The following is an 18460-nucleotide window of genomic DNA, read 5'->3' as shown; positions in this document are numbered from 1 at the left end:
CGTATCATTTATTTATCCTATTTTGGATTCTAAAAACAATTATTTCATCGTAAATGATACTCACATATCGGCGGGATGCCATTTTAGAAGAAACTTGACGCTACCGTCGGTTTCTATCCGTTTCGCTAGCACCTGACTCTGCAAATGAACCGTATCACCTGGTTCGTTTATCTTTCCCAACGTCCTTTTCTGGGTGAGGAGTAGGAGTTTGTATTGAAGGCCTTCCATGATACCGGCGTCGATAAAATCAAACATCCGAGCTGAATCCAAAACACGAATAAATAATTTCAATTTTAATAACGAGACAAAAGATTTATTAGATCCTGACAATTGAAAAGGATTCATCATAAAAGGATGGAGATATTTGGAATATTATAGTGAATTTATGTAAAAAGCAAGCAGACGTTCTCGGTGTTCATGAGCCACATCTACCTGTCGAACTGTCCAAGTTTGTGGTGAAGTCCGGATCACCTATAAGTCGAATTGCTCTTTCCTATATTGAGCCGAGCATCCCAAGGGTATTTTTGGGAATTGTGCAATCCAAATGAGCGAGCAGTACTTCAACGATAGACGAATCAGGATCTTGGAGAAGATCAGAAGCTGCCGCAACTTATCCAACATTTTAATCTAAAGAGAATGAATGAAGATAGAGCAAATCAGAAGATCTAATAGACGATTCATGATACTGTAGAAGATTGGAAGCTGTTGTATGAATAAAAAGAGTAGAAATTGGAAAAACAAGGTTAGGAATCAGACGATAAAGTAGGTCAAAGTCAACCATGGGTTATAAAGCCGATATAGAGGGTATACACTGCAAAGTAAAGTCTATTGTATCGTTTTCAATATCTGTAGCTCTAGAGTCCTAATGAACTCGAGTATCTGGAATACCTTCAAATAGGAGAGATACTCGCTTTTAATAAAGCATTTTCTGCGATGTCTTGTTATTTTGTAACCATCCCTGAGGATTTGGATCTGTCTCTTCATAACTCATCTTACTCAACTCAATGTTAGAAACAATCTATTTCGACTCGAGTCCAGTTCATTCTTTTGCATTAAAATTATCGAAAGGGAAAGAACGGAAACATCCATATTTTTTTTGGGAAAAAAATCGATCACGATTCCTTACAAGCAGCCAAGGGAATATAGAATCGTGGAAGATCGATTTGACATTAATTCTTTTAAATATTTTACCACTTTTTCGGTCAAAGTAGTACTCCATGTAACTGTATGCTCTATAAACGTAATCGTCTGGTTCGCCAAGGTCGAGCCTTGGCAATAATGAAACTGAAAAGTTTCAACTTTGAAACTACCTACAGAAGAAAGTACCACGGGACCTAGTAACCTTGTAACTCAAGCTTGGTCCAGTTTTAGTAGAAGTCTAAAGTGTTGACGATGGGCTCGAACTGGGCCATGCTTAATACTCAGCACTCGGCGATGCTTGGTTCTCAGGATTCAGCAAAAAAGTACTTTAGAAAATTGCGTCGGTTTAAGAAGAGTCGAATGAAATACATCTCACAAGAACCAGCAGTGTTAAAACTCGGTTTGACCTGACACAAAATGAAAACAAGAATCACGTACGTAATCGAACCATCTAAACTTGGGTCCCCATTTAACAGCCAAGACTAAGTTATACAATCTCGATGCAAGCTAGAATGATCTGCGCTGCGTGGGTTAGCCAGTCTTTGCTCAAGCTCGGGTGATCATTGACTTCGTCAAAGCTGGTTCAAACTGCCGTGGCTCGAGCTTGGGTATTAATTGGCACGACCGGAGCTAGGTTAAGCAGCTTGGCCAACGCATGAGCTGATTTAGATACGTCGAAGCTTGGTTTCTCGAAGAAGACAAAGAAAAATGCTTGAGTTCCTATTTAAGGCCCAAGATTGAGTTATACAGTCTCGATGCAAGCTAGGGTGATATGCGCTGCTTCAACTAGACTTGGCCTAAGCTTAATTCTCCAATGAATGGTCTAAGCTGGGTTAGCCAGTCTTTGCTCAAGCTCGGGTGATCATTGACTTCGTCAAAGCTGGTTCAAACTGCCGTGGCTCGAGCTTGGGTATTTACTGGCATGGCCGGAGCTGAGTTAAAAGAACTCTGGCCCACACATGAGCTGATTTAGATAAGTCGAAGCTTGGTTTCTCGAAGAAGACAAAGAAAAATGCTTGAGTTCCTATTTAAGGCCCAAGATTGAGTTATACAGTCTCGATGCAAGCTAGGGTGATATGCGCTGCTTCAACTAGACTTGGCCTAAGCTTAATTCTCCAATGAATGGTCAAAGCTGGGTTAGCCAGTCTTTGCTCAAGCTCGGGTGATCATTGACTTCGTCAAAGCTGGTTCAAACTGCCGTGGCTCGAGCTTGGGTATTTATTGGCATGGCCGGAGCTGAGTTAAAAGAACTCTGGCCCACACATGAGCTGATTTAGATACGTCGAAGCTTGGTTTCTCGAAGAGGACAAAGAAAAAGGCTTGAGTTCCTATTTAACGCCTAAGATTGAGTTATACAGTCTCGATGCAAGCTAGGGTGATATGCGCTGCTTCAATTAGACTTTGCCTAAGCCTAATTCTCCAATGAATGGTCAAGACTGTGTTAGAAGGTCTATATCTAAATTTGGGCGATCAAGGGCTTCGCCAAGACTGGTTCGACCTGTCTTGGAATCATTGGCATGGCCGGATCTGGGCTAAGCTCTAGGGGTTTCCTGCATGGGTAGAAGCAACTAGATAGTACGACAAATCTAATAACGTACATATTACGAGAGGAAAAAGAAAAGTCAAAAGAAACAAATTTTAGAATATATCTGATTGTTGTAAATAGCAGACATACCTGACCATGGTTGTCTTCTAAACCTGATCCGTTTCCCGTTCCGTTTGAGTAACTTACAGGAATTGTCTGGCGATTTCTTAACACTATTATTTGGACTACCATCCGAATTAAAGTGACTATTCACGTGTCTCTCCAACATCAACTGTGAATCGAAATAAATGTTTAATAAAAATAAATTTTTCACTATAGTGGAAACGTAACCTGTGAGTTAAATCTTTGGCCGCATCCATCGACTATGCACCTAAACGGTTTCGTACCCGCGTGCGCCAACACGTGCCGCTCCAACCAGGATCTTGAGCAAGAAGTCCTACCGTGTACTTTACAGCCTAACCATAAGCATACGTAGTGTTCTTGAGTCGCTTGAGATATCACATGTTTTACCTATTAAAGAAAACTCATAATATTAATATAATATATAGGGGCTGTACGAAAATATAAACTACTTAGTTTTCCAGCTAAAGAATATTGAATAGTTTGCAAAACTATTAGAAATATACAATCATTTATCATCTGGTATCTACCCAACACAATGGAGAATGTATATTACATACACACACGAGCACTAAGGAATACGAAATTTTATTAAAAAATAACGTTAATTACTAAATTATTAAATAAATAATATAAATTTGGAATTGTATAAATCATAACGTTTAATTTGGAAGGTTAATTTCAGAAAATTGCCTTTAGTCTAGTCTATCTAGGATCTATCTTGCATAAATTACGTCACACGAATTTCATGATTTTTTTTACACCCCCCTCCCCTCCTCCTCTTCATCCTTATACGTCCTGGTCACATTTGTGAGTTACAACAAGCCGGAAATTAGTAAAATTGTTCAAAAAATTTACTTAAGGTCAAAGTTCAAAAAAATCGCGATTTTCAGCAAAACGGTAAGTTGTATCAAAAAAATACTTTAGACAAAAATTGTAGATCATAAAATTGTCTACAAAAAACGTATCAACACTTTTTTTCCTACGCGCTACCGTTTTTGAGATATGATGATTAAAAAAGTTGTGTAAAAGTTGTAATAACGGAAAATTAGCTACAATTGGAAAAAATACAAGCAATGTCAAGTAGTGCAGATTCATAACTTTCAAATTGTTCTGGTTCTTCTTCTTCATTCTGAGTTCAAGTAAATTGCATGTTTGGCATGTCATCTCATTGGAATCAACCGAAACAGTCCGACTTTTTGCAACCATATTTAGCGCTGCATCTCTTTTTGTTTGTATTGTACTCAGTATTTTTTCCGTTTTCAGTTTGAACTGGTTGTAATGTATTGTTGATCAACTTCCAACTCCACTCTGTAGGGTCCAGCTGATAACCAAGCCACACAAAATATCGTAATAGACATTAAAACTCCGGAGATGTATGTATGTACGTGGCGTACTCATGTTTATTATGACGATTACAACTTTTGAATCGTCATATCTCAGAAACAGTGAGTCGTAAGAAAAAAGTATTAATAGGTTTTTTGTAGATAATTTTATGATCTACAATTTTTTTCTGAGGTATTTTTACGATGAAACTTACCGTTTTGCTAAAAATCGCGGAAAACTCATTTTTTTTATCTTTAACCTCGAGAAAAATTTTTTCCGTACAAGGAAATGGTGTGGAATTTAAAAATTTCATTTATAATTATGTTTTGAATGATTTTCAGCTTGTTGTAACTTCATGTATTTTCACTCTTATTTTTTGGGGGGCGTAGCGCATAGCGCATAGCTCTACTGGCATTGGGAAACATTTTGAGGCTGTTTTGATTATTTTCATCGAACTTAATAAGTGTTACATTAAGTCTCTACAATCATTTTTCTTGTAATTGACGTTTGATCACAGCTACCGCTACGGTTTCGTCCTCTAAATGCGAATTTTGGTAAAAATACCATACAGAGTTAGAAGCCGCGTGATGCTGAATGTGCTGAGTAGGATGGATGTGTATAGACGCCGAAAAAATTACGAAATAAAAATAATTTAACATACGGGGCGTTCTGATGGTGAAGAAGTACCATTTTTGACTAGGAAGAACGTCGGAACGGTTCAGCGTCGTAGATACATTCCAATATTTCGTAAGCTTCTTTTTTTCAACTTGAAAGCAACTTAACATCTCACTATGGCATCTCTTGTAGTTTGTCCTCTTTCTCATTTCATTAATTTATGTATCTAATCTTTAATTTCGTGCCTTTTCTTCTATTTTACTTTCATTTTTGTCTTACATTTCGTTTACTTTTATTCTTTGATGCTGTTTGCTTTATAAATTTGTATTTCATGTCTAGATTCCTTATTTCTTTCTTTATTTGTCCTTTTGTGTGTGGTGTGTAGTTAGATAGACAACCAAAATGGCAAATAACTCTATTTCTTAAGCTATAATTGGGTCTATGAATATTTGCAATTAACTCAGTCATAGATTTGCAAATTTTCAAAGTATTCATTTTAATATTATTCACATGCATCTCTTTTGATGATTTGCATAATTACATACACACCCCTGTATAAATTTCATTTTATATAATACATACAAAAACACCTAAGATCCAGAAAAAAAAATAAACATGCTAATGATTGACAGATTACTACAAATTTGGCAGCAGCCCGAGTCGGGCTGGAATTGAAAAAATTCAAAAAACAAATTGACATGATTTCTATAAACTCAAGGCCGAAATTCATACAAATTCTGTACTTGTAAATAGTTACACTCCATCAAATTGACCACTATTCTGACGTCATACCCAGCAAAATCTCAAAATTAATCAAATATGTCAAAACGAAGTGGCTACGCTTACGCATGTCGTTAATTTTTTTGTTATTAATGAGATTTCAAGTAATTTCACTTCACTAACAATTCTGATAAGTGACAGGATTTCTAATATTCTTTGAAAATTATTTTGTATTTGCTTTTTTTGCGAATTAGTGCACTTTCTTTTTATTTATGCTAAAGTAACTAAAATAAAGTCGAATCAGTTGACAGTATATTCCAGCCACACGAATTTTTGAAATGTCAATCGAGCGAATTGTCAAAATCAACTGATAATAATTTTGAAAATGGTCGCCGTGGGGTAAACAAACACTTTTGCCGTGATTTGTGAAGTTATTTGTTGAATTTGATAATTATTCCCTGTTTTTTCTACTTAAAAAAGTACGAAATTTCCTCCCGGAAAAGTGGTTTAGTTGTTTTTAGTATTTTTGAAAAGTAAGTATATTAAAAACTGGTGGAAAATGAGCAGGATTCTAGCTACAGCTCTTTTCATCTAATGGAAAGGAATTAGCACTTTCTAAATTTTCAAGTTTGTCCTTGTACTTGAAAAGTACTCGCTCATGTTTGAAAAACTTGAACGCAACAGTAGAAATTTCCAAAAAAAGCCTAACTGTTCTAAATTTTATGAATTGGTTGAGAGCTTACATACAGACTAACTAAAAAACTATTAATTTCAATGAAATAGATCTAAAAAGTATCTATGAAATCCTTTCAACACCATATAACAAAAAAACAATGCAAACCAACCGAACTACCGGAAAAAATCAAGAAAAGCTATCACGAGTACATACGAGAAAGTGTATTGGTTACCCCACCGCCGTCATTTTGACGTAGATCAGCTATTTTTTAGATTACCTAATAGACAACTTTCGTGACGATATTTTAATGTTGGGACAGTTATAAAATATATTTAAACACAAACTACTTCTCCTGAAATTGACATTTTTAAAAATGACAGCTGTCAGAATTTGATTATTAGTTACTGGTCATCCCTTTTCAATATTGTGGTTTTGTAATTAGCCCAAATTCGTAAGTAGCAACATATCATCAGCATCAATACCGATCTTGAAAACATACTGGAGAGGGTTGGAAGCAATCTGATTCAGTTTAATGTAACCAAGACTCAGATTACTGGATTTGGTCCTGACTGGACATAAAATATAACCCAAATCGTTTGTTGGGTGTTGAGATTGGAAGCAATATGTCCTGGCATAGTCATGAGTCGACTTAGCTAAGGTAGCTTCACGAAAACTCTTCAAGACCAAAAAGCTATGTACTTCGCAACAGCTTCTAATCATCTACAAGGTCCATCTTTGGAATATTGTTCGCACATTTGGAGTTCGACTCTCAAGCATACCCTGAGGATGCTCGACTCAATACAGAACAGAGCAAATCGATTTAAAGGCAATCCACAATTGACTAGAAACTTGTACAGTTTAGAGCAATAACAACGACCACGTGCTTCAAGTGGAACGATCTAAAGGGTCTTTCGATAATTGTGGGCATCGAGTGGAACGTATCCAAGAAGGCGTCCAAATCCTAACTTGAATAACAACGACCACGTGCTTCAAGTGGAACGATCTAAAGGGTCTTTCGATAATTGTGGGCATCGAGTGGAACGTATCCAAGAAGGCGTCCAAATCCTAACTTGAATAACAACGACCACGTGCTTCAAGTGGAACGATCTAAAGGGTCTTTCGATAATTGTGGGCATCGAGTGGAACGTATCCAAGAAGGCGTCCAAATCCTAACTTGAATAATAGCGACCCCGGGCTTCAAGTGGAACGATCTAAAGGGTCTTTCGATAATTGTGGGCATCGAGTGGAACGTATCCAAGAAGGCGTCCAAATCCTAACTTGAATAATAGCGACCCCGGGCTTCAAGTGGAACGATCTAAAGGGTCTTTCAATAATTGTGGGCATCGAGTGGAACGTATCCAAGAAGGCGTCCAAATCCTAACTTGAATAACAACGACCACGTGCTTCAAGTGGAACGATCTAAAGGGTCTTTCGATAATTGTGGGCATCGAGTGGAACGTATCCAAGAAGGCGTCCAAATCCTAACTTGAATAACAACGACCACGTGCTTCAAGTGGAACGATCTAAAGGGTCTTTCGATAATTGTGGGCATCGAGTGGAACGTATCCAAGAAGGCGTCCAAATCCTAACTTGAATAACAACGACCACGTGCTTCAAGTGGAACGATCTAAAGGGTCTTTCGATAATTGTGGGCATCGAGTGGAACGTATCCAAGAAGGCGTCCAAATCCTAACTTGAATAATAGCGACCCCGGGCTTCAAGTGGAACGATCTAAAGGGTCTTTCGATAATTGTGGGCATCGAGTGGAACGTATCCAAGAAGGCGTCCAAATCCTAACTTGAATAATAGCGACCCCGGGCTTCAAGTGGAACGATCTAAAGGGTCTTTCAATAATTGTGGGCATCGAGTGGAACGTATCCAAGAAGGCGTCCAAATCCTAACTTGAATAACAACGACCACATGCTTCAAGTGGAACGATCTAAAGGGTCTTTCGATAATTGTGGGCATCGAGTGGAACGTATCCAAGAAGGCGTCCAAATCCTAACTTGAATAACAACGACCACGTGCTTCAAGTGGAACGATCTAAAGGGTCTTTCGATAATTGTGGGCATCGAGTGGAACGTATCCAAGAAGGCGTCCAAATCCTAACTTGAATAACAACGACCACGTGCTTCAAGTGGAACGATCTAAAGGGTCTTTCGATAATTGTGGGCATCGAGTGGAACGTATCCAAGAAGGCGTCCAAATCCTAACTTGAATAATAGCGACCCCGGGCTTCAAGTAGAACGATCTAAAGGGTCTTTCGATAATTGTGGGCATCGAGTGGAACGTATCCAAGAAGGCGTCCAAATCCTAACTTGAATAACAACGACCACGTGCTTCAAGTGGAACGATCTAAAGGGTCTTTCGATAATTGTGGGCATCGAGTGGAACGTATCCAAGAAGGCGTCCAAATCCTAACTTGAATAACAACGACCACGTGCTTCAAGTGGAACGATCTAAAGGGTCTTTCGATAATTGTGGGCATCGAGTGGAACGTATCCAAGAAGGCGTCCAAATCCTAACTTGAATAATAAAGACCACGGGTTTTAAGTGAAACGATCTAAAGGCAATTGTAGATTTGTTTCTATTGTCAGTTAGTACGAATAAAATCAAGTTTTTGTAAACTCGTTTAATGACTTTACTGTAAAGATCAATTTGATCGACTGTTAATCGTAATATCTACATCAAAATCAATTATACATTGTCCTTCGTTTTTATTGTATCGGGGAAACGAAATTTACAATTTAATTTTATGGAATTTGTTATTATAAAGAAAAAGATTTTATTTTATCATTGAAATACTTTTAAAACGAGGTGTGTATGCACGTATGTAATATGATGTGGATGATATGGATATTTTTTTTTTTTTTTTTATTCCAATTAAATGATTATTTCAAATAAAACCTTATTATCTTGATCTAGACGTTGAAGTTCTAGTCTAGTGCCTGGAAAAGAACCTACAGAAAAATTTTAGTACATTGTATAATAATAATACGTAGAAATAGTCCGGAAATTTCAGTTGCCGACGACGAATACCCTCAATTAGATCGCCCATTTTATCGTAAACCATCTGGAATATAACTAACCTGTAGATGTTCTAGTAAGGCCCCACTGGTGTCAAAGCAAGAATTACATTCCGCCCATCTACACTGACCGTCCGTGGAGTGTTGAGATGATTTCCCTTCGTCTTTGTCCGCTTGCTTGGCTGGAAACCTGATGGTCTTCGGTTTCGATAGAATCGGCGATTTCTGTTCTTCTTCCACCACCACCGTTTCACTAACAAACACTTCTAAGCACTCTTTGTTCGATATGGATATGCCACTATCAGAGTCCGGCGTCGGAGATTTTTCTTTCGTTTCATCTCGGAAAATCTCCTCTCGCGTACACTTTTCTGTCCTATGCGGTTCTTCGGTCCTCGAATTTTCTTCGATCCGATATTTGTTGCGCACGTTTTCCAACGGTGTGTTCGTACATACGGTATTTACGTCGTTGTGTTGTTGATGTTGTTGTTGTTGTTGTTGTTGTTTCGGCGGCGACGGTACGCCGAGAGGTGCGGTACATTCTTGTATCTTCGGTTTCGCCGTTAGCACCGTAGGTATACCGGTCTCCACGCTAAGGTTAGGAATAATCGGCGGATTCACTGGCGCCGTATTTAACCTCGAAGGCATAGGATTCACCTTAACTATAGGCACTACCGTAGCGTTTAATTTGACACAATTGAAATTATTGATTGTTGTTAGTTTTTGGACAGGTTGTATCACGTTCAGACACGGCGATCGATTGATTATCGGTAGAGGTATCTTGTCGTTAGATATTGTAGCGTATTGCGGTACGAAAATTGGAGTTTCCGGCGGTTTAGGACCTTTAGTATGAAGATACGTGTAATTCGGTGGAAAACTTAACGCCGTTAAAGTGACCGTCGGTGTAAATTTAGCTAAATTATTTAATTGATCGTTTATTGTTAATTTGTCCGTTAAATTACTCGGCGCCGGTAAAATTTTCCTTGGTACTGTCATCGGAACGATCTTCTTCATTTTCGATTGCACTATTTTCTTCGCCGGTAGAATTTTCTTCGGTTCCTTTCGGATGTTTTGCGATTTGATGCTGTTGAATTGCGTCTGTTGATCGATTAAAGTTTTCGTAACTTTAACCATGTTATTGAGTAGATCTTTTTTTATGCCGTTCGATTTAACTTGAGATTTGAAATATTCCGTGATTTTTCCCTGTTGCAACCTGGACGTCGTATCGCCTTTTTTAATCGTAGCATTTACTAATTTATCATTTGGACTAGGTATGGATGGGACGATGATTTTAACGAAATTCGATTTTGTGATAAATGGTGTAGCGCTAACCGTTGGCTTCTTTTTGGGTTGTTGTTGTTGTTGTGTGGAGGCGGTTTTAAGCGTTTTCTGAAAGGCAGTTGCAGTTTTATCTAACAGCGACCGTTTACAAGGTGGTCCCTCGTCGGCGGTCCAAGGCCAAGGTGGATGATGGGCTACTTGCGTCGGCGGCATTTTAGTTGGTTGCGAACCTGAGTCTTCCGAATGACTCGAAGTCGTACTGAACGGTGATCCCGGATCTGTGATATCACTTGATGCCGTACTGCTCCCGCTGCAATCTGTGCAGCTTAGAACCGCCACTCCACTGAAACAAAACCAAACTATTAGATATTTATTAATAAAACTATAATTTCAATATACCGAATCTTTCCAAAAAACAAACAATTGATTAAAATTTAATACGAGGATGGTCCTGACCAACAGGTGGCGGTAGTTGCTTGATAAATACCACTGTATTAGAAAGGACACAATCCATACATGTTTCAAGTTTGAAGACGCAAAGTTTTTTAGTATTTTTTCGGCAGCCAACAATAGTGAACGTTTGCGAACTTATTGCAAAGTTTGAGCGAATAAATCAAGCAGAAACGGCCGCATTTTGCTTAGAAGAAAGAGTTGTTTCACCAAAACAAAACACCCGTTATATCAATGACCAAAATTAATAAATTAATGAATTACTGCTACCTCATACACCCTATTCGCTAGATTTAGCCCCCTCGGATTATTTTCTGTTCCCAGACTTAAAAAAATGGATATTTTGAAGAGTTTGATGATTCTTATTATACAAAGAGTGTCGAACTTCTAAAACAACGCTGAAAAAAGTGTATGGAGATAAAAGGAGATTACGTAGAAAAATAAATATATTTTTCTCCAAAATTTTTTACTTTTTTGGTCCAGGTACTTTACATTTGGTGGAATATTTCCGTACGACATGGCCCCTTGTCGCAATTCAAAATTAGTTTATACTTTCTTCGGGAATGTAAATTGTTGGATTGACCTGGTAATTGACCTGACCTAAATCCAATTGAGAAGTGACACATTTTCAAGGAACTATAAAAGAAAATGCTCTAAACTAGAGGAATGAATACCGAGAAACATTTTTGATATAACATCTTTTGCATAATCTATATTTCAAAAAATCCAAAATTTCCTTCGTTAAATATCGTTGATTAACGATTTTTTATAAATCGAAATATCAATAAAATGACAACAGCGCATCAAAACGTCAAAAGGCTAAGAGCCAGGTAGACATCGGCTCCGACAGTTACACACAAAAAAAAAATGAAATCGAAAAGTTTCGTCAAAGTTTATTATCGTATTTTTGATGCAGCGCCTGTTACGAGTTGTGTTCCAAGCGATGTTGCCATATGTTTTTACTTGTACTTAATATTTTTATTCAATTACATTATCACAAAAACATTTTGACACAAGAATTAAATTAATTTAAAAAGTATAGATGAATATTATTGTTAATAAATACTTAAATAATTAAAATTTACCCTACTAATTAGATCTAATCATTATAAAAATGAAAAAATAATAATTCGTTTAGTAAAAAATTTATTAAAATATATTCAGGTATTATGAGGAGTATGTGGCAACGCAGCGTTTCTGGCAAAGAGGGAGAGACCGATCGATGCTGCCATCTGCATGTATTATAGAAATAATTTCATTGAATGGGTTCAGTCATGCAAGAAGTCAGCTGAATTGCTGACTACAATGACCTGTTGTTTTAAATTGTTACGACATAGTTTACATTTTTTTTTTATTTCGTTGTATTCTATAAATATTACAATTACGATCTGTTTACTAGAGAAATTATCGATATTTATTTGTTTATCAATTCAATTTATTTGATAAAGTTTTGAACGTTAATTCGGGCGCCGAATGCTTATTTATTCGATAAATATTATTTGATCGAAGTTGTTTAATTGACTTTGGATGTAACGTTAGTCACAATGCAATTTTTAACAAACCTACGTTAAATAGATAGATCATAAATTGCAGCATTAAATTTATTATGGTCGTCAACAGTCTTTAAGAATCGTATATTAGAAATCTCAGAAAAGAAGATTCATGTAACTGTAATTTGAAATTATTACTTAATAAAACGTACTCCTCCGATCGAAAATGACTATAAACAGGGACGGATTATCCTGTGGGTTAACACAAGATCAGTAGGAACATATATGAGTAATATGCATTAGAATCGGGATTAAACTTAACCTCAAAATTTGTATAATAATGCAATTTATATTTGATTCAATTCAATTGAATTTTCCTAAGTATTCGAACGTTCTAGATGTTTCCTGATTCGTCCAGGACAAGTATTTAATTCGCACTTAGAAATTTCGACAAAATTCACCTAAAATTAAAGGTTTCGTACGTTCTAGATGTTTCTTGATTCGTCCAGGACAAGTATTTAATTCGCACTTAGAAATTTCGACAAAATTCACCTAAAATTAAAGGTTTCGAACGTTCTAGATGTTTCTTGATTCGTCCAGGACAAGTATTTAATTCGCACTTAGAAATTTCGACAAAATTCACCTAAAATTAAAGGTTTCGTACGTTCTAGATGTATCTTGATTCGTCCAGGACAAGTATTTAATTCGCACTTAGAAATTTCGACAAAATTCACCTAAAATTAAAGGTTTCGAACGTTCTAGATGTTTCTTGATTCGTCCAGGACAAGTATTTAATTCGCACTTAGAAATTTCGACAAAATTCACCTAAAATTAAAGGTTTCGTACGTTCTAGATGTTTCTTGATTCGTCCAGGACAAGTACTTATTTAGCACTAAGAAATTTCGACAAAATTCACCTAAAATTAAAGGTTTCGTACGTTCTAGATGTTTCTTGATTCGTCCAGGACAAGTACTTATTTAGCACTTAGAAATTTCGACAAAATTCACCTAAAATTAAAGGTTTCGAACGTTCTAGATGTTTCTTGATTCGTCCAGGACAAGTATTTAATTCGCACTTAGAAATTTCGACAAAATTCACCTAAAATTAAAGGTTTCGTACGTTCTAGATGTTTCTTGATTCGTCCAGGACAAGTATTTAATTCGCACTTAGAAATTTCGACAAAATTCACCTAAAATTAAAGGTTTCGTACGTTCTAGATGTTTCTTGATTCGTCCAGGACAAGTATTTAATTCGCACTTAGAAATTTCGACAAAATTCACCTAAAATTAAAGGTTTCTTACGTTCTAGATGTTTCTTGATTCGTCCAGGACAAGTATTTAATTCGCACTTAGAAATTTCGACAAAATTCACCTAAAATTAAAGGTTTCGTACGTTCTAGATGTTTCTTGATTCGTCCAGGACAAGTATTTAATTCGCACTTAGAAATTTCGACAAAATTCACCTAAAATTAAAGGTTTCGAACGTTCTAGATGTTTCCTGATTCGTCCAGGACAAGTACTTATTTAGCACTAAGAAATTTCGACAAAATTCACCTAAAATTAAAGGTTTCGTACGTTCTAGATGTTTCTTGATTCGTCCAGGACAAGTATTTAATTCGCACTTAGAAATTTCGACAAAATTCACCTAAAATTAAAGGTTTCGAACGTTCTAGATGTTTCCTGATTCGTCCAGGACAAGTATTTAATTCGCACTTAGAAATTTCGACAAAATTCACCTAAAATTAAAGGTTTCGAACGTTCTAGATGTTTCTTGATTCGTCCAGGACAAGTATTTAATTCGCACTTAGAAATTTCGACAAAATTCACCTAAAATTAAAGGTTTCTTACGTTCTAGATGTTTCTTGATTCGTCCAGGACAAGTATTTAATTCGCACTTAGAAATTTCGACAATATTCACCTAAAATTAAAGGTTTCGAACGTTCTAGATGTTTCCTGATTCGTCCAGGACAAGTATTTAATTCGCACTTAGAAATTTCGACAATATTCACCTAAAATTAAAGGTTTCGAACGTTCTAGATGTTTCCTGATTCGTCCAGGACAAGTACTTATTTAGCACTTAGAAATTTCGACAAAATTCACCTAAAATTAAAGGTTTCGAACGTTCTAGATGTTTCCTGATTCGTCCAGGACAAGTACTTATTTAGCACTTAGAAATTTCGACAAAATTCACCTAAAATTAAAGGTTTCGTACGTTCTAGATGTTTCTTGATTCGTCCAGGACAAGTATTTAATTCGCACTTAGAAATTTCGACAAAATTCACCTAAAATTAAAGGTTTCGAACGTTCTAGATGTTTCCTGATTCGTCCAGGACAAGTACTTATTTAGCACTTAGAAATTTCGACAAAATTCACCTAAAATTAAAGGTTTCGAACGTTCTAGATGTTTCCTGATTCGTCCAGGACAAGTACTTATTTAGCACTTAGAAATTTCGACAAAATTCACCTAAAATTAAAGGTTTCGAACGTTCTAGATGTTTCCTGATTCGTCCAGGACAAGTACTTATTTAGCACTTAGAAATTTCGACAAAATTCACCTAAAATTAAAGGTTTCGAACGTTCTAGATGTTTCAATTCAGTTCAAAAAGAGTAGCCTTTATTTTCATAATTGAAATGTAAAGAAAATTTTTTTGGAACGTGTACATTTAAACAAGAATTTGGATTTTGAATTTGTCATTATAATTATCAAAAGCAGATTAAGGCCTAGGTCTTGGGGTAGAGTAAAATAATTTGAAAAAATCATTTCAAAAAGCTCATAAAAATGTGCAATGGAAAAGTAAATACAACAAATATAAGAAACAAGATGCCAACATACAAATTTATAACCATAAATTCAACTTAACAATTCGGAAGTGTCATTTTGAACAAACGATTTACCGAAACCGATATAATAAATAATAAAAATAATAACAAATCCACTGTAGCTGTCTTCTTGGATGTCATCGATGTGTTTGATACGTAATCCCGATATATAATATCAACCGGATAATCCAGAGCCTTGACGAAGGTGCTATGCACCTGAAGAACAGATTATTATGAATCACGGACAGCAAGACAAGATCCGAACTGAGACTAAAGAAGAAACAGATATCTCTTCAGTACTTCACAACATCCATCACCAAGACAGATAACACCTTAACGATTTTCTAACTTTTTTATAATTACATCTGTGATATCGGTTTTTTCTATTCTAAATTTCCAAATCCCGAAGTTCCATGATTATTTAAATGGAGTACATAAAATGATAAGTTTAATGAAACAACACCTTGCCTTTATTTTATTCTAATGATTGAGGTGAGTACCCGCCTTTATCTACCTTTTTTAACCTCACTTTTTAATCGATGCACTTCTTCAATGGGATTTTTATGATTGAAGAGTAACCACAATCCGGCTCGAAGGACCAAAATATGTGGGGATACACTTTGATTGATTAAAAGAAACTTACATACTTCAGTGAACTGTAACAAGCTGTTGCCACTGACATACCTGATAGAAGCACTCAACCGGCGATGGTAATATGAAGATGATGATGAAATCAAATTGAATTTTTTAAAAATATTGACCAAAAAGGATGAATAACGAAGAATCGAAGTGGACCAAGAAATGACGAATAGTAGGACAATGATTCAAGTTAAAACTGAAGATCTTCAGATCTAGCTCGTTCCCCATCGTTTTGTATCACGAAGAAACCTACAAGCTACAACCCGAGGCAAAAATTAAACGCCTTTTAATACACCAGGACCTAGTGTATCTATCCAGAGCAGCGACTAACCGAAGGAGCTACATCAGGCATCGAAAACCGAGAAAATAGCTGGACCACGACCAGCAAGAGGATATGAGAGAAGAGAAGAGAAGGATCTCGAGTAGGGACAGCTTTAGGTTTGTTATTGCCCTTTATAGAATCTGCGAATAATGCTCAGTCGGCGTGCAACCTTAAACAAAGCAAAAAAGAGTGACGACACCCTCTGAAGAGATATAGGGGGAGGTGGATTTGAACTAAAGTTAAATATCGAAAAATAATTGTATAAAAAATACAGTTATTATCAACGGATTCATTTAGGAACTTTTTAAAAAAAATGTGTTGGCTATTTCTTCCGTTTTAATCTAACTATTTCCTTCGTTTTAATTATTTATATTAATAAAACTATACCGTGAATTTTATTTGAATAAATTAGAAGTTAATGGAGGTGTAGTTGGGTTTATTTTTATAAAAATATGTGTGCGTAAGCACGTTTCTTTGTTTCACGTGCAAGGAATTTATTAATACCCGACTTATCTGAACTGAATGTTTCAAATGGATCACATAACTCGTAAATAAACTACAGGGAAGGTAAAAAATATTGTACAACTTCCAAATCAAACAGTAATTTATGCAATAATCAATCGAAAAGACCTGCAGTGTTCTAATGAATTTATAGTAACCAGTTATTTAACTGTTTATCGTGTAGTTTCTAATGAATTACGTAATTAACAACGAATCATCATTGCTAATCAAATGCGTTATTAAAGACTCAGTTCTCGTAGAAAATAATTAAATTAAGTATCAAATATACAACATCTATCATTTCTTCAATATTATTTCATAAATTCATCAACTATAAACCGGTTTGATGTCGCTACTGTTTTTTACATTCATTATTTGGTTCCCGCCGTCAAATTTATTGATAACCCCAAGTGATTTATCACATATATCTATAACTGTTTGTCTAGAGTATCCATAGCACTCAATAATTATTATCAAAATATACTTTCACTCGTATAATCATTAAAATGTTTGTCCTCTATTAGTACGAGGCTGTCCATAGACAAAATCCGTGGTATTTACATTAGAATTTCTTAAATAAGGTTTCTAACGAATTTTTCTAGTGGAAAACATGTTTATCGGCATTGAATAAAACATGTATAGAAAGTAAACCTCCCATGCAGGGCCGGATTAAGATTTATAAGGCCCGGGGCTAAAATAATGACGGTGCCCCCTTAAGGAATTCGGAAACTCGGAAAAATTCACAAAATAATATCAATACGTTAGATTTGTGGTATCAACACATCAAAAAATACAGAATGATTTCCAAAATTGGGGCCCTCTTGGACCTATAGCCCCCCCAAGCCCCTGGCTTAATCCCGCACTGCTCCCATAGTTTCTATCAGACGTTGTCGCTCTAACTCAAAATTTTGTACACGCAGGACTTGAAAATATCAGGGATCATCTCGCTGAGGTCCCAAAAACGATGGTCAGCCAGAACGTTGCTCGTCGTGGACATACACCTCACATACCTAGTCGGAGGAATGTTTTTCGCACACAAAAACCGAATCACAGAGCTTAATTCGCACCCGGTTTGAGAATCAGATGGAAGCTTTATCTTTTACGGCTACCAAGACAAGATTGAACGTTATGCAACACGTCGATGTTGCAAAATGTCGCCTAACAGCTTTCTTAACGTCGGCAACTTCTTGGGAATGTAGATTCTCGACTTTTACACCCTAGATAGTGGATAGTTCGCACCAAACAATGTTTGAATCTCAATAAAAGTTGCACCTCTTCTAGTTTCTTCTCAGGCAATGTAGAAAGTATAATTCATGACGAAGATGACGAACTACTAGGTTCTAGAATGTACTAGAAACTCGTAAGAGAAAAGATTTAGTTTCCTTGAAGCTACCACATAGTTCTAGTTCTTAGGGAATAATAAGGAATAGCGAAAATCCGGGGACAACGAAATTACCATTACATCAAGACTGATACTACCCATTTTCTATGCTGTGTACCTGCCCCCGAGTTTGCACTTCCAGTAAATCTGAAGAAAATTCCAATAATTTTGAGCTAGAGCTAGTAAAAATTCGTACTCAACAACATTTGAACCAAAAGAATGGAAAATACAATCTGATTTAAATTCCTTCGTTATCAATAAGTGATTTGGTAAAAAAAAAACAGATTACTAAGAAATTTCAGCAGTTTACAGACCAAATTTGGACATCAACCTAAATGATTTCAAGAAGAAATCATCTATTGGTATAAAACGACCAAGATTACGAAATTTATTTAATAAAATCGACCTCAA

The 18460-nt window shown here is 36.1% G+C and overlaps 1 protein-coding gene across 1 annotated transcript in view; it reads right to left on the bottom strand.

Moving 5' to 3' along the window:
- LOC130900590 (uncharacterized) overlaps positions 1-18460 on the bottom strand; it is a 121793-nt gene that overhangs the window by 17959 nt on the left and 85374 nt on the right. Inside the window, exons 2-5 of the mRNA XM_057811289.1 lie at positions 9233-10790; positions 3017-3196; positions 2816-2957; positions 65-260 (exon numbers count right to left, since the gene is read on the bottom strand). Coding sequence (XP_057667272.1) covers positions 65-260; positions 2816-2957; positions 3017-3196; positions 9233-10790 — 2076 coding nt within the window. The remainder of the gene's footprint in view (positions 1-64; positions 261-2815; positions 2958-3016; positions 3197-9232; positions 10791-18460) is intronic.

Source organism: Diorhabda carinulata, chromosome X (assembly GCF_026250575.1).
Source record: "Diorhabda carinulata isolate Delta chromosome X, icDioCari1.1, whole genome shotgun sequence".
In the NCBI taxonomy this organism is placed as follows: domain Eukaryota; kingdom Metazoa; phylum Arthropoda; class Insecta; order Coleoptera; family Chrysomelidae; genus Diorhabda; species Diorhabda carinulata.
The sequence above is the reverse complement of the archived record's forward strand: the minus strand, read 5'-3'. Positions and strand labels throughout refer to the sequence as shown.